Below are 27,408 nucleotides of genomic sequence, written 5' to 3'. Positions count from 1 at the left end.
TTTGGGTATTCGAAATCCATAAAAAAATACAGAACGTCACGAGTGCATAGCAAGTAAGTCCTCAGTAGCCAACGCATACTCCGGACACCACTCCCTCACCTCCCCCAAATGTCTCTCATTCCACCTCTCCACCTGATGAAACCCAAACGGCCGTCCAAACCACACCGTCTCGACCGAGAACGTCCTCGCCACCTCGAAACTCGGCAGGTTCGCCCCGGGCCACTCCTTCAACTTGTGGTAAAACCACTGGTCCTCGAATTTCAGACACGGAGATGTGGTGTCACATGCGATGTCACCATACCGCGCTGTTTGCATCTCGGCTTTCCAGTCGTGCGCCGCGAGGACGTCGAGCATCATCTGGCGATTGCGCAGGGAGAAACCGCCGTTGAAGCCTTCGCCGTGGCCGTTGCGGGGGTTGCTGGGGGTGGCGATGGGCGCGCCGATGAAGTCGTATTGGAGGAAGTCGTCGATTTTGGAGGGGGAGTTCGAGCAGACTATGCTGTCGGCTTGGAAGACCAGCACGTGAGATGCGGGCGCGAGTTGTTCCCATATCCAGGGCGAAGTGAGGAATTCCGAGACGGACTCCTGGTCTGTGAATGTGATGTCGTCGGGGAGTTGTCTTATTTCGATGCGGCCGTCGTCGATAGCGCGCTGGAAGGAGGAGGAGTTGGTCGGGTTGGGGGAGCGGGTGTAGAAGATGATGGGCCAGGAGGGACCGAGAACGGTGGAGAAGTGAAGGAGGAGGGGAGTGAGGGTTGGGAGGGGACGATCTTCGATTATAACGGCTATGTTGTTGGAGGGGATAGCTTTTGTTAGACTTGCGTGTTTGAGGTATCCCGAAAGGAAAGAGACTTTCAAGGCCCAGACGTAGACGAGGAGAACGATGGCGATGACTGCAAAACTGTAATGCCTGCTCGATGCCATATTGATGTCCCGAAAAAAAAGAAGAATTGAGAGAGAGGAAGGAAGACAAAAACAAGGAATAGAGAGGGCTTGTAACTGTTGGGATTACAGTTTAACTTCTTATCATAGCTTAACTCCTACGTAAATTATGCCTTTACTCATTCGGACTCCGAAAGAACCTTATACTCCCAAACCGGCTTTGGGAATGCATCGTCCCAATGAATTCATATTTCTTGTCCTAACTAGGAAATTATTCGACGCGAATTACCCTCCCTTGCGCGCTAAATTGGTGAATCGAGTCCCAAAAGCTCCAAACAGAAGAGAAAGAACACGTAAATACCTAAAGAAACCAACGAAGATATTTCGTTCCACGTACGCAAGTTGGGTCCGTCGTACAATATGTTGGTGTTGGGCTGACGCGGCGTGACGAGTAAAGAGCGGAGCCTTTCTAGTAGAGTTTTCCAACAGTGTCTGAAACAGGAGGCTCAGATTTCTGTAAGGCTACACGAACAGTTCTTTGAGACCACTCACATATATTATCGGGATAATTCACTGCTCGAAAGTAATGTCTGATGCTGACGACGTTGTGCCGTATGTAAAGCTTGACCAAACGGTTAGCTTTTGAAATTGCGTACTCCGTGAATACAGGGCTCGGACCTCGATATCTCAGTTGGCTATCGCTATACTTAGATAATAGCTTTGATGTCGGAGAAATGTCATCTTGAAGTTCGTTGTAAGCGTTGTAGGCAGTCTAAACCCAATCTAGACGTAGGAAATACTTATCCATTAACTGCTCAACAACCCCTCCAAAAAGACGGATTCAATGCGATATCCAGCAGATAAAATCCATGGGTAACAGAATCACTTTATTATGAGACTGTATAAATATCAAGCTTCATGATTACATTACCATATCACTATATAATTAGTGGAAAGAGGTAATCATAGATACAACATCACAACTTTGATCGCCATAGCCATTGTAGCTAATCTACCACGTCCATGCCATCATCCAGAGAGAAAAGGAGAAAATGAATATCACTGCCGTGTCCCACATCTGATAATGCTGCCGAGTAATATTCTCTCTTCTCCAATCCCAATCCAATAAGCAAACCCCCCTGAACTGTAGTGGTTGAAGCACGCTCATCGTCCCTCAACGAAAAGCGTAAAGCCAAGAGTAGATGGCAGCCAGAACCAAAACCCAACGCTGCGTTAAACTTGAACGACGAAATAAAATATTTCGCAAGATGATGCACTCCAGCAAGCAACTCGTATTTCTTTTCCTCCCCCAAATCATGATGATGATGATTGACAATGCCATATGATGTACATTGGACTTGCCTATTCATCCACACGAATATGACAGCCTAAGCTGATGCCAATGCCACGGTTAAGGAATCTGCTTTGTGATTCTTTAATTTGAGTTCAATAGCCAATTTGTGCTGCTCCAATTGCCACCCAGACTCCACCCGATGCAATGAAAAACAAACGACTCCAGCCCAATGCGAACTCATGTAACCAGGCTTCATGGACGAAAATTTATGGTGAAATAATTCGACTCCAAAGATTATATGCAATTTACAGGTCAAAATGTCCGCCGTTAAACATGCTGCTGTCTTCGTTGGTGTTCGTCTTTTGGACACCACTCATGCGATCACTGCGTCGCTGATCAGGATGCTCAAATGGCTCTTCCCAGTCTTGTTCTTTCTTTTCATCCTCATCCATATCATCATAATCGTCCTTAATATGACCACGAGCCTGCATATGTTCCGAAAGAGAGCTCTCATCCACAAAGGTAAAACCTTTGAAGTTGGCTTGCATTCCTGGAGACAGTGGGGTCGAGGTCTCGATACCTGCAGCTAGAGCTGCCGCTCGCGCATTTAGTGATGATGCTCCCATTAAAGCATTTGTAAATTCGGGGTCGAAGTTTTGGGTGTCTGTCTCTGACTTCAATTTTGGCTTAAATGGAGGCGTGATAGTCTTTCTGGTCAATGCATCCCAGTCGATATCAGCGAAGAATGCATGTCTCTTCAACTCCTCGGCATCATCTTGTGCTCCGAGTCTATGTTTGGGATTTCTGTTCAAAAGCCCTTTGACAAAGTTACGACCTTCGGTTGTCAAAGTGTCTCTTGGGAATCTGACTTTGCCAAACGCAATGTTCTTGTACATCTGTTGAGTGTCTTCAGCGTAAAATGGACTCCATCCACAGCACATCTCAAAGACTAGAACACCCAACGACCAGAAATCGACCATTTTCGTATAACCAGCTTCATCTAGTAGAACCTCAGGAGCAAGATATTCGGTAGTTCCACAGAATGTGTTGGTGGTTGCGTTCTTTGTCAAATTGGCTTTTGATAGACCAAAATCGCACAGAGCAATATGTCCGTTGGCATCTAGGAGGATGTTTTCCGGCTTCAAGTCTCGGTAGACAATGTCGTGCATGTGAAGATGTTGAAGAGCCAAGATGAGCTCGGCAATGTAGAACTTTGCACGTTTCTCGTCAAATCTGCCCTCTTTCTGAAGATGCCAGAACAGCTCGCCGCCGGACATGAAGTCAGTGACGAGGTAGAGATCTGTTGGCGTTTGGAAGGAGAATTTGAGTCCAACAATAAATGGCGAGTCTGCCATGGCTGTTCTGACCAAGATATTTCGCTCTCCGACTGTGTGGGCGACCTCTTTCTTTTGCACGATAACCTTCTTTTGAAGCACCTTCATAGCGTAGATACGTTTGGTATCCTTCTTCCTAACTTGATACACTTGGCCAAAAGTTCCCTTGCCAATTAATTTCAAAATCTGAAAATCCTCAGGTCCATAATGTCGCTTTTCGGTCCTTTGAAACATGATCTCCACGAAAATCTCACCAAAGACACCAGTTTCGGTGTCATTTTTGCCGCGAAGGGGGAACCATCCACTGAGTGGTGGTGAACTCTCGGAGAGGTTGGCGCTCAGATCAACGTGGCCGAGAAACTCCTCAGCAGCACTGCTCTGATCGTATATAGTCAGGTTGATACGTGTATCAGCGCCAACAACATCACTAGAATTTTGTTAATGCTTTTCTCAAAAATCGGGAGGTCCTCTTACAATACGGCTTCTGTGTCCCATTTTGGATTTGTGAAGGACTTTCTTCCTTTTGACTTGAAATCGCGATAATCAGATAAACTTGTGTTACTGCTCTGTCGACTCTTCATAGGAATCGCCCTTGGACGACCCGAATCACTCCCAGTCCTCGATATTGGGATTCCACCCATTGGACTGCTCGTCACATCCTTGTGCTCTTCTTCTTCACCATCTTCATGGATTGGACCCTTGGACACCAACTCATTGCGTTGAAAGACTGCAACGACGTATGGCTCCCGGCTCCTCTTTAATCCTCTGGCTTCACTGATCTTCACGGTGAGCTTTCCTTTGGTGACTGGCGCCGGTACCGAGGCGCTAGCGGTGATGTCTTTTTTCGCTTCTGTAGGAGTAGCCTCCTCGTGCCGCCCATTCTCCTTCTTTGCAGTTTCTGAGCCCGCGCTGACGTCTGATGTTGCGGTGACAGTTGACGATGCACGTGGGGATGCGTGTCCGCTCTTTTCGGCCGGGAGGTCATCAGTTAGCTTTTTGAGCTTCTCAATGGACGGTGACTCGTGGAACTGAGAACTTAAACGAGAAAGTATAGGAGTGCTAGGTCTGGTATCGGTGGGGTTCGAGAAGTGTGCAGCAAGTACATTTGAAGTCGTGACAATGCTAGAAAGTGGTAATAATGAAGGTCTACGAGCGTGCTGGGGTATGGAGTCGGAGATGCTCTTGTGATGAAGGGAAGTTGAAGTGGGAGTCTTCTTTACTTCGACATCATCCTCGGAGCCCGACTCGTTCAGCCTTAACTTGTGCAGTGAGGGCGTTTTGGAATCAGGTGGTGTTGGATAAGAATGAAAGCCAGCATCTTTCTCTGTCTGTGTTTGTGCTTGGAGGGATCCCACCCCATTATTAGATGATAATGGTGGGACTTCCTCATGCTTGTTCTCGTCTGAGTTCACGACCTCGCCTCTCGAGTCTGAGCCTGAAGCGTCTGACAACCCCAGCTCCTTGGTCACCATGCTTCCTCGGCCTCGAAGAGATGAAGCACCTTTGGACGCATTGCTCCTGGGGATGGCTGGGGGGTTCAAAGGACCAAAACCGGGACTTGTAGAAGAACTTGTACCAACCTGGGCAAAATAACTGTTGTGATCTATACTGGGAAATCGCTTGTCCGAGGGGTCTGGCTGTGGGGTTGCGATGCCGGAGCGGGGGGTATCGGAATCAATATGGTCATTGGCGTCATCGTCTCTCTCTGCTCTGTCTGGCCTACGCAGAAGATTAGCAAAAGCCATAATTAGATTGGACATGCCACCAGGCTGGGACAGGACGGTCGGAACGTGATGCGTTGAGGCAGAATGGCATTTCGGGACCGCTTGACGACGGCAGGACAGATGGAAAAAGGGAAATGGCTCAATTCAGAAATTTCTCTTTTTTCTCGGCCCATTGCACGAAAGCGCCATGAATGGAATTTTTGGATTTGACCTGGGTGGGATGAGATGCAACACCACGCACCCATTCACCAGTCGCCGATTGCCGCTTCGATAAGGCCCGAACGGTACCCCTCGTCAACTTTGACAATGAGTGGCATGTGGGAGCACCTCCAAAACGCAGAGAAAGAGCCCACGAAGGAGAATAGTGACTTTGCACATGCGGAAAAAGTCTGCCAGACCGAGAAGCCATGTGCAAAGGGCAAAAAACTCCATCAGCTCCCTGTGTATACTTGGAATGCAGAAACGCTTATCCCCGAGCCTTGCCAACTGAATGAAATGTGGGTTTTCGCCTTCGTACCTTGCCATCAGATGTTGTGCGGCCTGCCGCAGCAAGTCGCCCTCAGGGCCGGTCATGGTGAATGATTTCGGGAGTGAGCGGCGGGACAATGGAAGAGGTCAAACGATGTGACTTTGATCTGAAGCTTCGTGGAGAAATCGATCGCGGGCGGGAGGGAAGTGGGTGATCACCGGTGAGGTTGTGCGGCGCACCGAGAGGTACTTGACGTCGAGGTACCTTGAATTTCGATATGGGACCGCTTCTCGAGGGGTGGGATGCGTGGAGGGAGTGGTGGTGGTCGGCGTGGTGGTGCGAAATTGCTTGTTTGAAGCTTCTCGAGGGGAGAGGAGAGGAGAACGAGAACGTGCTGTTCGTGGTGACGATTGGGTTTTGCAGATGTGACGCGCAGAAGGGTCAGGAAAGGGCTCGGAAAGTCGTAGTCAAGATCTTGTTTCCTCCGCCTAGTAGCTTAGTCGCCCCACGATTTCGCTACGGATAGAGTGAATGTTAATCGTAATGAGATGAACCTTATGCCCACCATCACCATGTTTCGAGCGGCGCAATGGGGGTGAGGATGATGTTTGATCAATGCAGATGCAAGAGGACAGACGAGCAGAAGAAAATGGTGTCGTTGTCGTTTGCCGTCGTGAGATTGTTGCTGAGAAAGCGCAGTCGGTCGTGGGCAGGCAAGTTATGAGCTGGGCTGGGCAGTGGGCAGTGGGCAGCCCTGGGCTGGTCAAGCGGACCGTAAAAGCACCTGAAGACGGAGCAGTGCGGGTGTTTGCGCCTTACCCTGCTGGCCCTGGTGCCCTATCCAATCCTATCCTGTGACCTGGCCAGCCTGATTCGACGGCGGTCGGGGGGCTCTGCTGCTCTTCTCTCTCCTGACTCCTGTGGCCCGATGGCTGTTGGCGCAGGAGAGGAGGGGAGGAACCAACAACACCAGCAGGAAGAGCCCTGGCTGGACGTCGCGCCGACGATACGGATTGAGCACCGCTGCTTGCCAGGACGCTGCTGACTCTGACTCGTGCAGCGAACTGAGTGGATTGCCGCTCCTGGACTCTGCGTCTCTGCAGTGGCTGGTGCGAATGAATACTCGTGCTTCGTTCAGTCGACGATACGAGTAGCGAGTAACACTTCTGTGGCAAGGTGTTGGGAGAAACGAATGCAAAACATACGAACTAAGGCATCAACAATGTGCAAATGATTGGACGCCAGCAACTCCGGAAGCTTTATTGGATACTTTGCGTTTGTGAGTGGTGGACAAGAAAGGTCTTATTTAGCGACGCCTTTCAACTCTTTCCGCTCTTCGATATTGAAGAAAACCTCGACACCGACTTTATATGTCAGCACCGGCAGAGTCAGAGTGATAATGCCAGATGTGTGGTCACTTTGATATTACTTTGTGCTGCTTGCTACATCTAAAAGTAGATCCATTATGTACGTTTGAGGGATTATCCGTCTCTTTGATAGAGATCCGTACCTGTCCGAGATCTCTCACTTTTTGTCCAGCTATCGAGTACAAGATCCATCGAGTTGGAAGAATACGAGTCTACCGCCACATGCAGCACAACCACCTACCCGGGTTGGATTCATCAGGAAACAGAATCTTGTGTCGCTGTCACAATACCTGCCCGCTGCCGTGGAGGGGTCCCTCGACGTCATTTCCGCTGGTGTTTAAGATCCAGAGGCTATTTATATGCTTCTTCTTGTACAACAGGACATATAACTGCTTTTGCCGAGGATCACATCTGGCGAGCCAGTCGCGCCATTTGACTATATTAACAAGCTGACCTCCAAGAACGTTATATGCTTTTGTACTGTTTACGTCCGGTATGTAAGTTCGATGGTGCTGATCTCAGCCCCCTTTACGAAGCGTAGACAAGTAAACACAATCCTCCCAATGTGACCGTCGACGAGGAGAGCTGACCTCAGACCTGCTGAGGGTGACACTACCGTCAGCCAACACAAACCGATAATGGTCTGGCATCATTGTCAGACGGAAGCAATAAGAAGCAATGGATGCCTCCTTTCCGTCCTGTACACCGCATATGATGCGGACGGTGTGTATAGACGGTGTGCGTCTTCAAGTAAAAGGCCGCATCCTGGCCACAAAAAGGTAGAGTACACAAATCTGAAGAGGTGGTTGGTGTCAATTCGGGTCTGTTTTCCAGGTTCCTGGGTTTTCCATGTGTGAGCTCCTGTTGTCAAGTGCTTGTATGCTCCATCAGAACCATCTTGAATCCCAATACTCAATTTCCCATGGGCAACGGGATTGGTACGTTGCTCAAAGAAACAGAGATGTTGTTGGCGTCATCTTACTTCCGTCATATTCGTCTCAACGCAAGACGATGAAAGACATAGGCCTTCAAAGTAACCAAATATAAATCTCGAATCTCGATAAATCGTTGTAAACTGGCATGAAGCGAGGAAGAGGAAGGATCAAGTTGGGTCATGTGACTTGTGCCCGAATCATGAGGCCGCATGTAAGGCCGAATCAGTGTCAGCCAATCAGGAAAGCAATGGTTTGTCGTTCATGAATTCATGCTCACTGCCGGCGCGTCTCCCTCAAGCCGCGATAGGATTTACAGATTCTAGACAAGAGCCGCAACACCATCCACGAACTGGTTCCTAACATTCTCAACACATCGCAATGGGTCGTCGACCAGGTAGAGCTGCTGCAAAGCACGCAGCGGCAGCATTGAGTAAGTTTTCATCACTCTAGGACTCCTGGCGCATCCAGCTAATTCGCATAGAAAACACCCCCCAATACGACGAAGCCGAAGAGGATGAGCAAATGCAAGATGCGCCCACGCCAGATGCCAGTAGCCCGCCACAAGATGCGGAAGACGATAACGAAGATGAAGAAGGCACACCCGCCCAAGAATCCGAACCTGCATCCGCGCCCGCGACACCCGCTCCCGAACCAGTTGTGCGCAAACGACGACTCGGTCGACCACCGAAGAACAAGCCTCCAGATTGGGATGCTGATCGCGATGAAGCACGCTCTGATGCTGGGACACCCAGACGAGGTCGCGGTAGAGGAGGATTCGGAAGAGGTGGTGGACGATGGGGAAAACGGGGAGGTGGTCCTTCGCATGTCACACAACAACCTATAGATAAGGAAGGAAATATGGTTGATGTGGTTGATGATGAAGTGGAATTGCCTGAGGATCCTGCTGGTGAGGAGAAAGTCGACAAGTTTGGTAACCTTCAAGGTGGCCGCGAATATCGGTGCAGAACTTTTAGAATGCCTAATAGAGGTAAACGTCTTTACATGTTGTCGACCGAACCAGCCAGATGCGTGGGCTTTCGAGACAGCTATCTATTCTTCACCAAGCACAAGCGGCTATACAAGATCATCATCGACGATGACGAGAAGCGGGATATGATTGAGCGCGACCTCATTCCACATTCTTACAAAGGACGTGCTATTGGTATAGTGACGGCAAGATCAGTGTTCCGTGAGTTCGGTGCGCAGATAATAGTTGGGGGGAAAAGGGTCATTGATGATTACGAGGAGGCGAAGGCCAAAGCAGATGGTATCACAGAAGGAGAGCTTGCTGATCCTAATGATATTATCAAAGAGGGCGAGGAGTACAACAAGAACCAATACGTGGCATGGCATGGAGCAAGTTCCGTCTACCACACCGGTCAACCTACGGTCCCATTACAGACAGGCAAGGTAGTTGATGGCAAAAAGCGCCGGATTATGGTCAACGATGTGAATTGGATGTTAGAACACGCTCGAGAAGCAAGGTACGTGATACAACTAAACTCTACCCCAAGTATATACTAACATTCCCCAGCCGCTTCAACTCAGGCCTCGCCCTCCAACGCAAAGCAATCCTCAACGGCATCTACGACCCCCACACAAACATAATGCAATACCCCAAAATTATGCAACCCACCCACGCAAAATGGATCCAAATCAACGACCACTCGCCCCCGTCCGACGCACCCTCAGACACCATATTCACACCCGTCGACCCCATCATCTCCCGTAACTACATGGTCGTAGACACCGTCTACGAATCCGCCCCGGCTTCTAATCTTGGTGTGCCTGGCCCCGACGGAGCGGTATACGATATTGGGTTTAACGGCCTGGAGGGTGTGTCCGAGGATATCAAGGCAGAGTTGCCCCCGGAGTGTTTGAAGGCTTTTGAGGAGGCGGTGGGGAAGGAGAGGGTGTGGAAGGAGAGTTGGGGGAGTGAGGGACGGGATGGGGCGAGGAGGGCGCCGAAGATTGATAAGGGGCCGATGGTTTGAGGGAGTGCTGGAATGGGGTGTGAGGGGGGAGTATGGGTGTATGGGTGTATGATTAGGGGCGTTACGGGGGAGAAAGGCATTTAAGTTAGTATTTGTTGGGGTGTATGGTGTTAATTGAGAGTTTACTGGAGTTCTTAATCCTTCAAAGCCATGTCTGCTCTAAGTGAAGCTCCTTCTCTTGCTCAACCCCCCTGACTTGTTCTTAGACACTCCATTTACTAGTCCTACCCTTTACCACCTCTCTAAAATATGCACGAAATCGTTAACGCACTTACCATCTCGCATTCACTTACAAGCTACAACTGTAAATCTACTTACATATGTACATCCTTTCAACTTCGTATGTAGAAGGAGCATTCAATACACACCTAGATCCTTGTGCTCAATCACATGGCCTTTGGAAATGAAATAAAAACAGTGTTTAGAATCACGGATACGAATTCGTGTGAGGCCGTATGATAACGTCGATGCGAGCTGGCAACACGATTTAGATTTCTACGCACGAAATCATTCTTCCCCTGTGCATGAACTCGAATTGGGTCTTGGGTTATCGTTAGAAGCCGAGATGAATGATCCAGCGTTTGATTCTGTGGAAGTGAATGTTGATCGAGTCTTCGAAACTTGCCTATCGGTCGATGCTTAAGGACACAGCTAGAGCGATGATCACCGTTTGGAATTCCAGAACGTGTGTTTAGATGAGATATCTAGCTCCTTGATCCTTTGCTCGCAAGTGAATGAAGCACTCCGCGCATCCCCCCCGACCCTCCCAATCATACCATCTCTCTTCCCTTCTCCCGGCATCATGACAAGCAAGTAAAGCACACCCTCGAACCACTACCCCAGAAACCCAGGTAAGTAACACCAAATCATCCTCCACAACCCAGTCCGACAGAATCCAACACAGAACTCATGAAATAACATCTCCAGGCAGTCTCCAACACAGAACTCATGAAATAACATCTCCAGGCAGTCCAAAAGGGCACTACAGTACTGGAAAGAAAGAAGCTAAACCCATGGTTTCGGTTGAAATATGACGGTCCTGCCAATCTAGATTATTATGCAAGGTACGATGCTAGAAATCAGCCAAGTTCGCTGTTACGGTACAGATGCTAGCGTCTACACATCAAGTAAGCGACGGCTCTCTTTTTAGTCAGGTTTTCCATAGGAGGGTTTCGTCATGACAGTGGTGGGTGGGACTGCGATTAGAAATGGGCTGGCTGTCTTCACTGCTAGCTCGGCGATGTATTGAAGCCTAGCAAGACAAGATGGTACAAAGACGTAAGGATACAGTATAGAGTCTGTACTCCGTCATCAGAGCGATGTTGATTTAGGATTTTGTTTCTTCATCTCGCTCCGCAAACTCCGGTGGAAGGAAGCCCAACTAACAGAATCCATCATCGCACCAAAAGCCACCATCTCTGAACCTAAACTAAAGCAATTCAGCGCACACTACCAAGCATACATCACACACATCATCACGATAGACTCATAAGTATACATATTCTTTTCTTGTCAGACGACAACAAATATCTTCATTATATCTAAGAGGTATGCACCATTCGTCGCATGACCCACTAACTAGCCAGTAAACCCGTTCTAATAAACGAAGCGCCAGGTCCATAAAAGCCCCAAACAGCCAGATCGTTGTAATGTACTAGTAGTATGTGTGTTTGTTTGTTCCGAATTCAGAAAACTAAAAAAAAAGAAAGACGATGTGTCCATCATAACGTCATGCTTTATTTCCTCCTTCCCCCCGCTTGCCCATATTTGTTGTGCTCCAGCTCCATCAAAGTGTAAAAAACAGGAAGAACAAATGCTTTGTTGTACCGGCGGCAAATAAAAAAACGTTTTCCCAAGGTCCCCCAAACTACTCCTTTCTTTCAAATGCCGTCCATTTTTTCCATGCTTTGTACGCGAGTTGATTCAAATCCCATCATGGTTGTGTGTATCGAGGTGACTTGTTGGACCAGATCAAATGAATGACCAGCCCAGACGATACCATTCGAAAGTTATTGCCGATGACGTGGCTTTTTCCATCTATGAATCAAAAGCAACTCAAATCATTCCCTTTCTCCCATTCCGTTTTTTTGTGCATGCCAGAGCCCTTCCATAGCAAGAAAGCCGGCGAAATCCAATGATCAGAAAAATTCATGTTACAAGAAGAACCCAAAAACCAGGATATATGCCTTTAAAGACAAAGTAATAAAGAAAAGGCAAAAAGGAAAAAGAAGAAGCCGCTTAATTACAAATTTCTCGATGGCGAGCCGGAAATCGGCATTCCAATATGGTGTTTTGATGAGACCCGTCCGTAATGAAGAAGTCTAGAAGAAAAAAAGTAGAAGAAAAAACAAAATCCGTAATGTGCAAGAACAAGAAAATAGAAGCCAAACTAACGCAAGATTAATCCACGCACGCAAATGACAAGGTGCCTCTCCCTACAACCCATAACACCTGACCAGATAACCACCTAGTCCATGCCAGTTGGTTCAATAACAAACGAAAATCTAATAAACGCTAATGCAACGCCAAGCCAAGAAAATGTAAAGGAAAAAATGGTCATAAGATCGAGGCGGCCACCCAAATTAGAGCGCGCGCAGTCTCGAGATCGTAAAAGTATGCGTTTCCGTGTGTAGTCGAGACAACTTGACGCAAAACGTATCGGTTGACCGAAGAAGCAAGTGATCCTTTCTTGAATTATTTTTGGAAACCTGCCGGATATGACGCGATGTAAACGTAAAGTGCGCCGGGAAACGCGGACGAAGTGAAAAGCAAACTTTTGTGTCGAGCACTAGGCATCGAGGGTATTTTAGTCGTGTAAAATGAAACCGAAATGATGTGGAGATGCGGCAAACCACATTAAAGCAAGCGCTTTATTTCTAGGCGGCAATTTGCTGTCCATATCCGTGTGTAGCAAAATGTGGCTGCTTCACATATGGGTTGCAGTGTGGGTCGTTGCAATCGGTCATCGAGAAATCCCAGTTGTTGGCAGCATACTGATTACCGTAATTGTTGGAGAACGGGGTGTGGTATGGAGCAACACGAGGTTGAGAAACGTATGCCGCATGGTGTGGCGCTGGATATCCTCTGGGATATGGATTGTAAAGAGCCCAGTCGTTGTATTTGGGACCTCCGCCAGTCGCACTCATGTATTCAGGGGTGTGAATCGCCGAATCTGGTGCAGATGGAGGCGTGTGATGGGGAGTAGGATATGTGTTCCAAGAGGCCAACTGATCATAGCTCGAGTTGTAACCAGAGTCTCTTTGAGACGGAGTCTTGACATATCCACCGTGCGTCTGCGAATATGGTCGGGCTCTCTGAACATTGGTGTCGATTGGGGCTAGCGGTGCCAGACGATCGAGGGTTGCCGCACGCTGGATGTTCTTGGCCTCGCGCCAGACTTTCCAGTTCTGGAGCCATGCCTGAAAATCTTTGCTCTCATCGAGGTTGACGTACAGATTCCACTTGATACTTCCTAGCCATTCCCGCTCTAACGTATTCAATTCGGACACTGAGATGCCACTGACTTCTGACCATGATCGATTTTGGAACGTGTTGTCGTCGAGGAATTTGCTTCCGAGAAGGAGGCCAATTGTCAACATACGCCAGGCTTGACCATCGCTAGGTTTGAATTCACCATGCTCAGCAGTGAGCATATTGAGTCGTCGAGACAAATAGTTCAGTCCGAGTAGGATAGTCGTACTGGGCAATCGAGTGGATGATAGGAGACCCGAGACGAACTTGCGGAAGTCTGGGGAAACTGGAACCGCCGCATTGCACAACCGCTGGGTCATCTCCGCAACGTAGTCGGTCATTTGAGGGACTTCATAGTCCAAAACGGCACACACGCCACCGGGAAGCATATTGATAACGGGTTGGGGAGGCCGACAAAGATTCGATTTGAATCTTGTCGGATACAAGAAGAGTTAACTTCTTGCTGTTGTTTATATGCGTTGGAAGAGCGAAATGCTAGCTGATCAGAGCTTTGCGAGTCGATGTATTTCCTTTTTTATCTGGCGTGAGGTCGTGATGGACGAAGAGCGAAGTTTTGATGGGATATTAGTTTCGTGAATCCGCCATAAGTTGGTGGGTCTCGAATTGAATGACTTTTTGGTTGAGATGCTCGAAGGTGAGGGTGGTTGCGACAGTGAACAGAAAGACTCCAACAGCGCGCTTGGGATTACTCGACCATGCAGCGGCGAGATATTCGCTCGAGTTCGGAGGGTATTCTGGGAATCTCGAAGAATGTTAGCGATGATTCTCGGAGTTGATAGAAAAAAGTCTGGTGATTTCCTGATACACGACCCTCGCTCGGACCAAAGAAGCTGTGACAATGATGCGACTCCAACTGACCGGAAACACAACAAATCGATTCAGAAGACTCAGAAGACAATCGTCGTAGATACAATTTATCTTCTGAGCCCTCGGGATGTTTGGTTCTGTTCTCCCGGTGCGGGTATCCTTTTTGTCCAGTTGAACAATATGCAATCAACCTTTGTTTTGATTGCGTAGGGCCCATCTACCGCAAGCGCCACCCAAATAACAGTGAATCAAACGACAGTACACACCTTATTCCTATTATTCGTAAACCGTGCAAGAATTCGCGTTTGCAGAAGGGTGCCCAGCAGAGGTCGGAGTCGGATCGCTAACCTGACAGTAGCACTGCGATTCGTTGTGTTGAAAGCAGTCTGCCGTGCAAGGCGTTTGAGAAATTCGAGGTTCGACGGGCGAGAGGAGGACAGGAGAGAGAACGTTTTCTGTTGCGGAGGGAGAGAAAGTTCTTGGAGGATGGACGAAGGTGGTGATGATCTCACTCCAGAAAACAAGAAGGAGAGGCAGGTGTGAGGAGGATGAGGGAATGAATAAGATTTAGTGTGTTCAGGGAGTGAGTGGAGTGGAGACGGCGAGAGAAATGAACTCAGAGGCGAGAAAGCCACGAGTAAGAGACGAGCATCGAGTGGGCGAGGGCCAGAGTGGACATGCAACTGGCAATTCGGAAGCACTGGAGAAGGCGAGAAGGACGCTGGCTGGGGGGGTGGTGACTGGTGAATCGTGACTAGGGGGTGGTCAGTCCGCCAGTGGGCAGTGGGCAGTGGGCAGTGGGCAGCAATTTGCAGGCTCAGTGGTTTTTGCAGAGGGAACAACAAGCGTGCGACGGATCGGGGGGCCAGCACCGAGTCGCGGGCTAAGGGGCACTTGACAGGCCTGTGGGAGAGAGACAGGTCTGGTTATTGGCGGTGACCGGTGCTGGCCCTGCTAGTGACTCTAATTAGGGGGAATTCACGAGCGATGGCGTGGATGGCCAGAGAATGGGGGTGGGAACAGCCGACGTCTGGCGGCCGGAGGGGGTGGCAGGAGCGACGCATGGCCAGATGGGGGTGTGATCAGCTCGTGTGCTAATTTTGATGACTGGGCAACCACCACACACTGCTTGCCGACGGGTGGCCGTAGTCAGATGAGGGCGTGCCATATGAGACCCCCGTTTCCCACGGTGGAAATCATCGGCTTCACAAACGCAAACGAAAAAATCAAACTGGCACAGATGCAACAAGCCACACTGCTACGTCCATCGGTTCAGGGCCAGAGTGCACCTCCGTCGCAATGAAGAATCCGAATTCACCCTCGCACTGGACATACATCGGCATCGGCACAAGCAGCCTGGGCGCGAGTGGGAGTGACAGAAAAGCAACGAGAGGCAGGTCTCGGGCACAAGCAACTTGAGCAGAATAAGACAGGAAACCTGCCACATCGCGTCTGCTTAACAGGAGGCGACCACGGAGTGTAAAGGTGTTGCCGTGATGGTAACAAGACACCCCACGAGTCCCGGCTATACGCTATGAAAAGCCCTCCGGATGGCGAGAAACAGTCATCATTGGCATCCGTGAAGCCGCTTTGCAAATGTACGAGAATAATGACGGTGTATCAAGCGTGGAGGCCAAGCCAAATGAGGGTGCGACGGCGAGGGAGACGAGCAACGGTAAGGTCGAATCACTCAGACACACCAAAAAGAAACACCGACCGCATCCTGGACCAACGATAATCCATCATCACTTCTCAAGTATCAGCCCAACACAGGTCTGGTATTTCAATAATGACTAACGACAACATCGAGGCACCGACACGGTGACAGGCAGAATGCAGCCGACGAGACAGCCCGCGGTAGGCGGACACTTCAAACTGGTGCGGTTGAACGGTTGATCATCTTCACGTTCGTGGCTTTCCAAAATTCAAGATGCAGCCGGCTCGCCCAGAGTATGGCCAGAGTATGGTTCCCCCAGCTGCTGCTTTGAGCGACGATGGTTGAGCTCGTTGCTCCTTTGAGACATGCGCGAGACCGCACAGCAGGATGAGCCTTCTTCATCCAGAGGCTGCCAATTTACAAGCGCAACAGCACTGCAAAGATCACCCCTTTCCATTTCTTGATTTTGTCCCTTTCCACGCGCATCCTCCGAAGCCACGAACCATCTGATTCATCACCAAACAGCCTGCAATTCAGCATAGAGGACACATCGTGTCACCCACATGCACTTTACAGATAGTACAGTGTGATGGAGGAGTGCTTTTTCGCCTCCCGCCGTTGACGAACATACTCCGTACCGCCGGAGACACGATACCACAACACTTTGCTGTTGCGCGGCAGCAACATCAGCCTTCACAAGCGTTGCAGGTTGCCAATAATGATGCTAGACGGCTTCCTAAACTGCCACTCGCTCTGCCACCGGCGATGCGTGTTCGTGTCTTGCTTGCCTTGTTCTGACCACTTACGGCATTCTAAGATCGAGCTGACCTGTATTCTTTGCGCGCTTCATCAAGGCTTCTCTCTTGTGATGGCTTGACTGATGCAACTTACGTCTCCGTACGGCTTCGGGGAGATGGATGGATCACGACTGGTGGGTGTCCTGAATCTTACCCACTCGTGGCACAGGAGCAAGACTCCTGGCGATGCACCAAATAATGGTGTCTTTAATACGGTGGTGGTGTTCGAGACTATCAATTCCTTCAAACCACTCACAATTTGTCCTTGGCAGCCGGTCGTTATTCGCGGCATAAGCAAGCAGAAAGGCGGTGGAATCAACAACATCTGATTCCCATTGGTACGTGTGTGCCCGGCCTCTCTTCATTAAGCTGATCTCTAGTCTTGATATTCTATCCACTCACAGAGCTCTCCCTGTGTGGCTCTTGCAGACCTGGCTTCTTTGGTTACATTTGAGGATTCAAAGTTGTGGTCACCGCGCGTGTCGGACAGATGTCTCTCGCCTGGATCCTTTGTGATTCCTCCCGTATCGCTCCATGGTGCGAGTCAGAATCATAAAGCTCGTCGAAACCTTACCGCCCAGTTGAGCGAAAAGAATAACATGATTCTACAATACCCAGCCCATCATCCGGACCCCTACATCCTCATTACGATCAATATCGTTCACTCCGCCAAAAGCTTCCGCTGCCTCTGGCGGTACGTTTCCATTTCGAGAAGGCCACTTCCCGTTGACCACTCACAGGATCACTTTACATGTACTGTGATGTACCCGTGCCGCGGTACAGTGACTCGAGTCTAACCCAAATGTTCCTCTCACTGTTAGGTCATGCCCTGAAGTGCATATTTCTTCAGTGACTGAAGTGGAGATATCTCCTTCAACGTATTGGCATTCTGGGAATGCGAAATACTTCTACCTACGGAAAGGTTTGGAAAGAGCCGGTTTTGAGCAGATCCAATACCAAATCCCATGTGCTTTAGTAAGTTGCCATGCGTGTTAAGTACTACTAGCAGGTTCTGCCGTTGCACAGCAATAGCTGTTCCTGAGGAGATGATGGTCATACGAAGTACAACGGTATCCCAAATTCCAGCTCTTCTGCAGTTCCACCGGTTGCGTTAAAGTTGATTGGTCTATACGACCTAAACCCGGCCCGCTGGCCGGACCATGTGGGAACCATCCAGCAAAAGCATCTTCACCAGGATCTGGCGCCCAACATCGTACCCCTTGTCTCACTTGAGTCTCTCCATTTAACATTTCCGATTCTACCTCCGGCTCTCCGATTACCCCGACGTTCCGGGAGTGCTGTGCAGATAATCCGGAAGAGTCAAGCCACACCTCATCGTCCACGGGTGCAAAGGACCAAAAAGTCACGCGGATCCGCGGCGCTACCAAATGGATTCCCGGCGCAGAACACATGTGAACGCTCACGCTGGTCATCATGCTCAAGTCTGACTTCGTACTCGAGTTCTTCGTATGATGCTACTCCTAGAGGATACCAACCCAACCCATTCGTCGTTGTCCCTAAACTGCTGATCTTTAGGTCTCGGCCCTAAAGCTTCATAACCCAAAGAAACGACTTCGTACGTTAGTGTTAAATCTCTTCAACTACCCACTCTTCAAGTACCAGAAGTTAAAAATACAATGCGCTACCTGGCGCACAGCATCGACAATAAACGCAGAGCATCTGAGGAGCATCCGTCATCGGTAAAGATGAGATGACACTCATGATCTGGACCCTGACTCTCGATCTCAAAGTTGGGCTTTTGATTCATATCGACGAACAGGTGCATCAGTTGGGTCGAGTCCAGAATACTGTTCACATCATGCGAGTGATTCTTGGGCCGATATCTTACACCAGAGCTCCAAGACTCATTGATTGCCCCCATGGTTCGATTTTCACCCGTTGAGGTTACCTATTAATGATCAAACCCTTTCAACCACCACTTTCAGACATCAGCCTTTCGGATTGCCGGCTTGATGTCGGTCGCAATGAGCGAAATGGGAATGTAAGACTACTTAGGTATGATCGTTCAACCTCGCTTTCAGTAGTCATTATCTGCTGGCCAAACAACGGTCGCTATTTTATTTTTTTCAACCGCCAGCCTGATCATCACCACTTTACAACATGCACCCCAACCACGTGCATGTCCTCGATATCGCTTACACCAAGGTCCAATGGTACGCAGTACGCAGAGTAACGGCTCATACAAAAGATTTTCTCCCCCACGGCCAAGTGGCTGTTCACAAGGTTCAAAGTAGTTAGGTACTATGTCGTCAGTAGGGGATTTGTCAGTGCTTCTGCATACGGAGGGTCCTTTTCACCAAGCAAGTGGAGAAGCTTGAACCAACAAAAGGCACACATACATGAACATGAACTAAAAACTTACAGTACAGTACATCATGAACCGCGGCCCGATGGCTCTGAATTGACGACTGCCGGTTTTCATTTCCCATGTGAGGCCAGGCTGACGTTCTCAGTCACGGACGTTCTAGAATAGAACCTGGACCAGGTAACGACAAATATCGGACTTCTCCAAGGTACCACCACGGCACCGATTATCTGTAGCAGTATCTAGCATCAGGATTTCTTCCTTTACACATCAGCATCTAAAAGCGATGGCCAGTAGGAATACACGAATACCACCTTACATACTGCAATCCAGTGACACGACTGTTGGCGTCGCTCACTGTACCACCCAAGAAAGCAGGATATTACATTCTGCATCAAGCAGTCAGACTCCAGTCACTCCACTCTCGAAATGGAAAAGATCGAGAACCACCTCTCCGCGCAATCGACCCTCCACGCCACTCACGAGCATCTCCTGCAGTTGGTGGGACGTTTTCCACTGGGTGAAGATGGTTACACCGGCAAAAGCTGCAGCGGATACCGAGGACATCCGTTCTTTTATTGTAAGCTTGCAGTCTGCAGCTTCCTCATTTTTTCTGGGTGAGCTGCTGAGGGAGTTGAGTTTTCTGTTCTATTCTCTGTCATTTGTGCGTTTGCGATGTTTGGTCGAAATAGCAGATTTAGGATTCCAGGGCAAGTGCTTGGATCCAAATCTAGGCCGTCGCTCTGTCACACTGCTTGCTCAGGCGATTTGTTGTCAGCGGGTTGATGGCGAGGCTGGCGAAAAGGCAATACGGGAGGCTGGATTGGTGTTTCGTTTCTCTTGTGGCTCCGGTCGTTGATCAATTCTGCGTACTTTACGCGCGACACATGTGCGATACATGTTTGAATATGCTGTAATCTCCTAAATGTCTCGGCACATTGTGTACTTGGAGGTCTCCGACATCGACTCACTTTTACCTACTCGAATCACGAGATTGGCATCCGAGCAAGTGGAGATGTTGTTTTATCTCGACAACAAAGTTGTGTTTTTTTCGCTTATTTCCAAGTCACACTCCGTCGTTCCCAAGTAGTAATTGAAACGAATCGAAATGCGAGGATGAAGACGCAATCTTCTTAGCTGGTTGTTAATATGCTTGCTGCTTGTAATCACTTCATTTATTAATAGCTGTATCTGATCATTGAAAGATCAGTTTATCTAGAATATCTTTTAATTTGCTGGTTTTTTTCCAAGATACTACTGTATCCGTTCGAAGTTGTACTTGGGTTGAGCTTAATATCTCGTCAACTTCATATCAAGTGAGGATGGATATTATGATTTACAAATATATCTTTTCTATGCTCCTCCACTTGGGGTCTTTTCAATCTTGTTCCTGTATCCAGAGAGGATCTGTAAATATATCATATATATCCTATCTGTATTTCACGGTATTTCAAGGTATTTCACTTATATTTCAGGCTCCTACGGTAATGGCTATGTGGTGTAATTACGTTTGTATGAATTTGGCCCATGAGATATGTATTATCTCTTTGCCCTGTGTTCATATGAATAAGCCAACATAACTTAGGTGCTAAGTCATGTTAGCTTTTCTAGAACTGGTGGCCATTTAATTTTTCTTCTTCGCTATTGATTCAATATTTTTCATAATTCTCCACATGAGAGCTAGTTAAGAGAGGTAGTCTTGTCATTCTAGCTAAACCCACACAAGAGTTATGATTCCTGCAATGCTTCAATAAGAGCTACATTATGTTGCTCTATCTTTGATTCGTTTTGCTAGGTCCATCTTTTTCTTGACCCAAACAGTCCTTTCCACCGAACATTGCAACTTTCTCCCCCACCGAACCGCCGCGGATAACTGCACCAGGCGATGCTCTTCTCGAAGACCCCGATACCATGGAGTACGCTACAGATGAATCAGCAAGAGTCTCATCACACGACAAACGTCTTTCGCAATACTGACGTTCCAACTCCTTCTCCCCATCATCCCATCGTTTTATGGCTTCGAACGTTGCAATCGTCGCTTTCACACTTGGTCGACCGCGTCGTCTTGCTTCTTGCATCGCTTTCTGAACTTCTGCGGCCTGTTTTTCTGCTTCTTTCTGATGTGCGATTTCTATTCTAGCCCGCGCGGAATGCCAGGGCTTCTTTGGTGCTTTGGAGGCGCTGCTGAGTGTAATTCTTGCTGACGTCGTAGCCGTAGGTAGAGGCTAGTCGTCGTTCAGTAGAGGCCCAGAGTAAGTGATGGGCCATGGGTTGGGCGAGATACTCAGGTGTTAGGGTGTTTGTGAGTGGAATGGACTTACTAGATGACGAGGTTGTATCTGAAGCTTCTTGTCTACCTGACGCTTCTCTTCTAGTTGCCTCCTCGTTCCTTGAAGCTGCGTGGATCTTACTTACCAGACCTCTTCCTAGGACGACGTACTCAGCTACTTGCTCGTCCCCCGCCTTTCGGTCGTCGCCCATGAACACATCCGCTGTCTTTTGTGCCAATTCCTCGTCAGATGACAACACATCGTCGACGAGGACGAGAGACTCGCTACTATGCCTGGACGACGGCTTGCCTACAACACTTCTTTTACCATGAGATGAGGAGGATATCTCCGTCCAAGACGCTTCATCGTCTTCATCTCGTGGGTTCTCTCCCCTTTGCTTTGGCGGAATTGTAGCTACTGCCTCTCCTAATGCTTCTCGCCTGGGTTCAGATCCTCCGCCTACCACCTGTTCATCACGCTCATGAACATCTTCCATCTTACTATCTTCCCGTTCACCGGTTTTCTTGAAAATCGCACGTTTACTCCTCTTTGCCATTTTGATCGCTGGTGTAGAAATTTGTCTTGAGATGGCGATGGAGAAATTGTTGGAGATGAAGTTGGTGATTGTGATGGCGATGGCGATGATGCTGGCGAAGAGGGAAAGAGAGATACCTGATCACTATATAACCCTATTCTTAACACTCCACTGAACGATGATTTCCTTGTTCTGATCTTGTTTGTATGGTATCCCCTTTTTTCTTTGTTTGGTTTTTGAAAGGCTGCACTGAGTCTCCTTGGGGTCTAAGGCGGGTGCTTACATTAAAGAGAATGCAGTTTTTGTTTAGGTGGGTGGTTTTCTTGGCGCCGGGAGATGTATGTTTGGGGGGTTTGATGGGGTCAGATGGGTTTGAGGACTTACCTTTATTTGAAGTGATCGCTTTGAAGTGTGTTTGTAGAGTTGCGGGCTCTTACTACTGGGGCAGGAAATTGCTTTATTTCTTCCTTTTCAGAGAATTTAAGGGATGGCTTTTCTTTAGAGAGAGTGATTGATGATTTTATTTCCTTTCGATATTTTGGGTACGTGCGGACGATTGTTTTTTTTTTTTTTAATTCTTTTAATGCTATTAATACAAAGACTTATATACGGTTTACTATTCTTTCTTGCCTTAGTAGAATTCAAACAAATGAACTTATCTCAAGAAAGTAATTTAAGTTTTATTGTTATATTTTGTATAGTATATAGTACTAGACTTTAATATTAAGCCGAAACCCGAAATCCTACTAAACATAGCCGTTTTTTATAGTTTATAAAGATATATATCTTTTAATCTACCGAACCGATTTTATTAATTTTAATTCCTGATTCTAATTCGAAAGCTCTAATTAAATATAGTCTAAGGGCTTAAAGTATTAAGTAAGCGTCGTCGTCGTATTCTATTAACTTAAAGTTCGAGTACCGAAAAAAGTCGCGATTTTAACGTATTTTTACGATAAAACTCGCGAAAACCGATTTTACTCTACTTTCGCTAGTTATATTATACTTCAATTAAATATTCTTATAAAAGCTAAGAGATAAGAAGTTTAATTTTACTAAGAACTTCCTTAAATTATAAGAGTTTATTTATTAAGTGTTAGGGTAAGTAGATACTTATAGGTGTTTATAGTAACTTTTAGTATAAAAAGGCGCTTCGGCTTAATATTAAAGTCGGTTACTGTGTATACAAGAAGCACGTAACAGTATTTAACTTCAAATTTAAGGAGTCTAGAAGTAATAAGATATCTATCATCTTTTGTACTTCAAATTTCACAATTTCACGTATTTCAATCAATTTTAGAGGATTTTAAATCTAACATTTTTTGTATTTTTCTTTTTTTCCTGGGAGGGAAAAGGGGGGAGCGGGCTACTTACCATACTTATACTTTCCGTTCTTGTACTGTACTTGTACTTACCATACTTGTACTTACCTTACTTACTTACCAAAGCGAACTGAACTCCGCGCAAGCAAACCCCAAAGCAGATCGCAAACTCAAAGAACCCTTACAATCCCACCCATTCGGCATTCATACCAACAATCCTCACAAGCCCCATGTCCACAAGCACAACACTCCTTCCTCCCCTCCCCCACAAGCGCAAACCCCTGAGTCCCGCATGCACAGCACCCTAACTCATGATCCATCTCCAGCGTAGCTGGGGCTGGAAGCATAGCTGGCGAGATCAAGCAGCTCTCGCACTCATGCCCGCACTGTCCGCACCCGCTGTCGATGCGCGAGAGCGCGCTCGTGCACGCGCACTGGCAGCAGGTCATCGTGTCGTTTGTGCCGGGCGCGAGGAGGGCGGTGGGGAGTGCGATGGAATCGACGGGGAGAGAAGTGGTCATGGGTGGGAGGGAGGTTGTCATGGGTGCAAGCGAGGTGCCAAAGGGAGAGGCGCAGAAGGAGAGGAATTCATCTTCGTCGAACCATTCCGGTAGACCGTCAGTTGGTACAGTACTGAAATCAGGCTGTTCTTGGGCGCGGATGTACTCGAGTAAATGATTTACTTGCTCCTCGGAGAGGATCTGGATTCGTGAGTGCAGTTCCTCGCGGGAGGTGGATTGGGAGTAGACGGAGTAGTCTGATTGGAGGGGAATGGATTCGGAGTAGACTGAGTAGTCGGACTCGAGGGGGATGAAGGGGGTGTTTAGGAGGCTGGCGTTGAGGTCTGGGTGGTAGGTTTCGGTGGAGAGGTTTTGAGATTGGGATTGGGCGTTCATGGTTTGGAGGTATTCGAGGGAGAGGCCGGAGGTTGACTCGAAGTCGGTGGGGGTGTCCATGATGGTGTGTGGATGGAGGTGGATGGTTGAGACTGGGTGAAAAGAGTTGAGACGGGTTGAGGTGGTTGGTTGTTGAATTGTTGTGTGTTTGGTAGTGGAATCTCAGAAGTGTCTCGGTGAGGTCTCTGATGAGGTGTCTGGAGAACATTAGTTGGGGGGATATTTAGGACTTTTTCAACCTTGTGCAAGTGATGTGTTCTGGTTCGGGACCTATTTTTGACTGAGATGCAATGTTTTGCAAGTTTCATTGTTTGGCGAGGAAGACTTCATTGTCTAGCGAGGAAGAAAGCAAAAGTGTGAAAGGAAATTGCGAACTTGTGATGATGTCTTGTTGATGGATATAAGGAGTCTTTGTTGAGCACAATGTATTGTATGAGTAGATCAAGAGTTGACTTGATTTGGTGATGTAGGTAGTACAAAGAAAAAACTTACATGCTGAAAGGATTTGAGTACAACAGAGAACTGTGTGCTCATTCTGAGATAGAGAGAGCAACATTATTCTGATTGCAAATTTGCAAGTGCCTATCCTTTGAAGTAAATGGACTAATGAGAAACGAATTTACACATTGGTCGACTGTCTGAGATGCTCTCTTGAACTAACTGTGTATATGTCAATCAAGAGACAGACGTAAATCAACAAAAACTGCTATAGAAATATAAATTTACTCGCCTATCTTCTCAAAAGCATGAAAAGGTTGTCTCTAATGTTAAAAAATAAGGTAATCTATGTTATAACGCAAATAGAAACGAAGAGAGCCGTCACTCAAAGTCAACCCAGTTACTATACTCGAATTGACCATCAGTGTTATGAGAGAAATCTTTTAAACACTTCCAACCTTTTTCGCACATGTCGGCATTATCATACAAGTAGCGGGAGTTGAAGTGGAAAAATATAAGCCTATTTTGTTAGACTTATAGAGTTGTGAAGTTGGGGAATCTCATGTAATTCAGTATATTGAAAACTGGTTGAGCTAGCTCTGCGACGACGCATCAAATTTCCTTTCACGGCGCCGAAGGCCAAACGACGTAGAACACAATTCTCTTTTTTAATTAGATAATAATAATAGGAAAGTTATATTTATTCTTCCGAGGAGAATAAACAAGGTCCTTAACGTAACTTTAATCACAATAGTATAGCTGAGTATAAAAGTCGTGTAAGTTTTAAGTAGGGAGTGTGCCAAGGCGACGTAAAAGGAAATTTAATGTATCCGCGTAGAGGCTAGTAGGTGAATGTTGGGTGATTATGGAATGTGCTGACAGATCGCCCTAGAAACAAGTTGTTTACTTGGACTGTAACTTTGTTCAGTGAATTAGCATTCATTTACTGGCGCCCTAGCTCCTATATAAGTAAAGTGCGGCTCATTTTACGAGAACTCCTTTCCAATTACGCACTCATTTGACAACGCGTTAATAAATAGCTCCGTACTACACATCAAAAACTTACAGCACTAAAGTCATGGCTTCTTCACAAGATTCCAGCTATTCTCAAGCTCCTCGAGATAAAGCCACATCCTCCAGTCAGACCCTTATCCCCGCACTTCCACCCTATCAGACCCAATATGCCCTTCGTCCAAGACCAGCTTCTCCACCACCAGAGCAACCTTCTCTACGCACGATTCTGGATCGAGCACGCCCTAATACCGGAGGCTTGGGTGGTCAATTGCCAGGAGGGAGGCGCCTTCCAGTGTCGAGACTGGCGAATGTTGAGAATGTGGAAGGTGAAGTGAGGGATTCTGTAGATTTGGGTTCAGCCGCTGAGCAGGTTGAGGGGATGGCGGAGCAGAGTGTTGGGGAGGCAGTTGAGGATTCAAATCTGGCACAAACAGAGGAAGTGGTAAGACAGACTGCCATGGACGAAGAGGACGACACAGTTCTGACACAAGACCATCAACAAGGTCATCAAGATCGACAAAGTCAACAAGACGACCCAGCCGAAGAAGGCATAGCGGAACCAGTTCCCGATGAATACGATATGGAGGACCTAGTACGGGATTATCCATATGAAGCCATCATTGGGAGTGCTGATGATTCTGGAGCTCCTAATAATTCTTCTGTTCCTGCCATTTCTGGAGCTCCCTCTCATCTCCCGACTCCTGATGAAGCTTCTCAAGTTGCTGATGATGACTTGGGTGGGAATGATTTATCAATGGATCTGGATTCAGACGCGGAATATGGTTTTGAAGGTGGTGATCTGTTGATGGATCTGGATAGCGAGTATGGGGATGATTTTGACGATGATTTGAATTTCGATTTGGAGGATGACTCTGAAGAACATGATGAGGAGGAGGAAGAGGAAGATATGGATAACACGATTCGGCAAATCATCAGGGAAGGGGGAGAGGTGGAAATGGATTATATGGATGCGGATGATATGTTGGAGGATGAGTCGCTCGACGGAGATGAGGAGGAGAATGAAGTGGAAGAGGAAAGGGACTCAGTAGCAGCCGGTGTAGATCTCGTCGCATCGTCTTCGATGGAGAATAGCACAACTGAATGACAGAGTGGATTCTTCGAGGCTCTTGTTAGTCGCGCCCACTACTTCTTATTTAACCAACCACGAAATGAAGAAATTCGCATGTTGTCTTAGGCACTATTGTGCAGAGTCCTGGAAAATTAGTAAATGAAAAAACAAAATATGCTGTAGGCCTGAGCACAACTCCTACGAAGTGAAATGCCGGATCTTAATGAATTACTTTTTTGGGCGATGAGGTTTCTTACCTAGATTTCTCTTTGGCAAAATGAAACTAGTGACTTTCACGTCTTATGATACTATTCAGGCGATGCTAAGTCTCTATTGTGAGTACAAATTCCGCTTCTGCTGGAAACTCTTCTGGGATGCTTTCGCAACCATGTATATGAATGTTCGGAATTTCAATGTAGCCCGGTCATTGTCTGAAGTCTGTGAATCCAATGTTTAGTGGAAGGTTTGGAATGATAAGTCGGGTCATAAATGTTGAGGAGTAAGGCGTTCATTGATTTCATTACTGGCTTTTCCTCTTTCACAGTTAGGAAATAAACTTTAAGAAAGAAGCTCCGAACGATTTTATTTGACAAAGAAGAGGTCGATATCTTCCCTCGAAGAAAGGACTCCAATTTTGATCCATCAGTTTTAAAGTGACACGACAGTTGTCAACTCATGCACTTCACTCGCACCCATGAAGAGAAGAGTGTCGGATTGGTGACCGCCAGCAGGAATTTCGAGTCCTAAATAAATGTCAATGCTTTATGTTTGTTTTGAGATTTGCAC

The 27,408-nt window shown here is 47.5% G+C and overlaps 8 protein-coding genes across 8 annotated transcripts; 3 read left to right on the top strand and 5 right to left on the bottom strand.

Annotated features, from left to right (window-relative positions):
• Positions 1 to 108: 108 nt before the first annotated feature.
• On the top strand, positions 109 to 816 carry GLAREA_11720 (uncharacterized protein; the record flags this gene model as incomplete). Its single annotated transcript, XM_008089863.1, has 1 exon — positions 109 to 816. One exon carries the CDS (start codon positions 109 to 111, stop codon positions 814 to 816), a length of 708 nt encoding a protein of 235 aa, XP_008088054.1.
• A 1,665-nt stretch (positions 817 to 2,481) lies between these two features.
• GLAREA_11719 (Protein kinase-like (PK-like)) lies at positions 2,482 to 5,255 on the bottom strand (the record flags this gene model as incomplete). Its single annotated transcript, XM_008089862.1, has 2 exons — positions 2,482 to 3,937; positions 3,985 to 5,255. The coding sequence occupies 2 exons, from the start codon at positions 5,253 to 5,255 to the stop codon at positions 2,482 to 2,484; spliced, it is 2,727 nt and encodes a 908-aa protein (XP_008088053.1).
• A 3,128-nt stretch (positions 5,256 to 8,383) lies between these two features.
• GLAREA_11718 (uncharacterized protein) lies at positions 8,384 to 9,999 on the top strand (the record flags this gene model as incomplete). The annotated part of the gene is made up of 3 exons (XM_008089861.1): positions 8,384 to 8,435; positions 8,487 to 9,489; positions 9,540 to 9,999. The coding sequence occupies 3 exons, from the start codon at positions 8,384 to 8,386 to the stop codon at positions 9,997 to 9,999; spliced, it is 1,515 nt and encodes a 504-aa protein (XP_008088052.1).
• A 2,876-nt stretch (positions 10,000 to 12,875) lies between these two features.
• Positions 12,876 to 13,859, bottom strand: GLAREA_11717 (uncharacterized protein; the record flags this gene model as incomplete). The annotated part of the gene is made up of 1 exon (XM_008089860.1): positions 12,876 to 13,859. The coding sequence occupies one exon, from the start codon at positions 13,857 to 13,859 to the stop codon at positions 12,876 to 12,878; it is 984 nt and encodes a 327-aa protein (XP_008088051.1).
• A 3,885-nt stretch (positions 13,860 to 17,744) lies between these two features.
• On the bottom strand, positions 17,745 to 18,185 carry GLAREA_11716 (uncharacterized protein; the record flags this gene model as incomplete). Its single annotated transcript, XM_008089859.1, has 1 exon — positions 17,745 to 18,185. One exon carries the CDS (start codon positions 18,183 to 18,185, stop codon positions 17,745 to 17,747), a length of 441 nt encoding a protein of 146 aa, XP_008088050.1.
• A 2,665-nt stretch (positions 18,186 to 20,850) lies between these two features.
• Positions 20,851 to 21,904, bottom strand: GLAREA_11715 (uncharacterized protein; the record flags this gene model as incomplete). Its single annotated transcript, XM_008089858.1, has 3 exons — positions 20,851 to 20,999; positions 21,057 to 21,303; positions 21,494 to 21,904. 3 exons carry the CDS (start codon positions 21,902 to 21,904, stop codon positions 20,851 to 20,853), a joined length of 807 nt encoding a protein of 268 aa, XP_008088049.1.
• A 1,471-nt stretch (positions 21,905 to 23,375) lies between these two features.
• GLAREA_11714 (uncharacterized protein) lies at positions 23,376 to 24,161 on the bottom strand (the record flags this gene model as incomplete). Its single annotated transcript, XM_008089857.1, has 1 exon — positions 23,376 to 24,161. The coding sequence occupies one exon, from the start codon at positions 24,159 to 24,161 to the stop codon at positions 23,376 to 23,378; it is 786 nt and encodes a 261-aa protein (XP_008088048.1).
• Positions 24,162 to 25,617: 1,456 nt separating this feature from the next.
• GLAREA_11713 (uncharacterized protein) lies at positions 25,618 to 26,658 on the top strand (the record flags this gene model as incomplete). The annotated part of the gene is made up of 1 exon (XM_008089856.1): positions 25,618 to 26,658. One exon carries the CDS (start codon positions 25,618 to 25,620, stop codon positions 26,656 to 26,658), a length of 1,041 nt encoding a protein of 346 aa, XP_008088047.1.
• Positions 26,659 to 27,408: the final 750 nt, after the last annotated feature.

Source organism: Glarea lozoyensis, assembly GCF_000409485.1.
Source record: "Glarea lozoyensis ATCC 20868 chromosome Unknown GLAREA8, whole genome shotgun sequence".
NCBI classification, from domain to species: Eukaryota; Fungi; Ascomycota; class Leotiomycetes; order Helotiales; family Helotiaceae; genus Glarea; species Glarea lozoyensis.
Note: the sequence above shows the minus strand (reverse complement) of the source record. Positions and strands in the feature narration are given on the sequence as shown.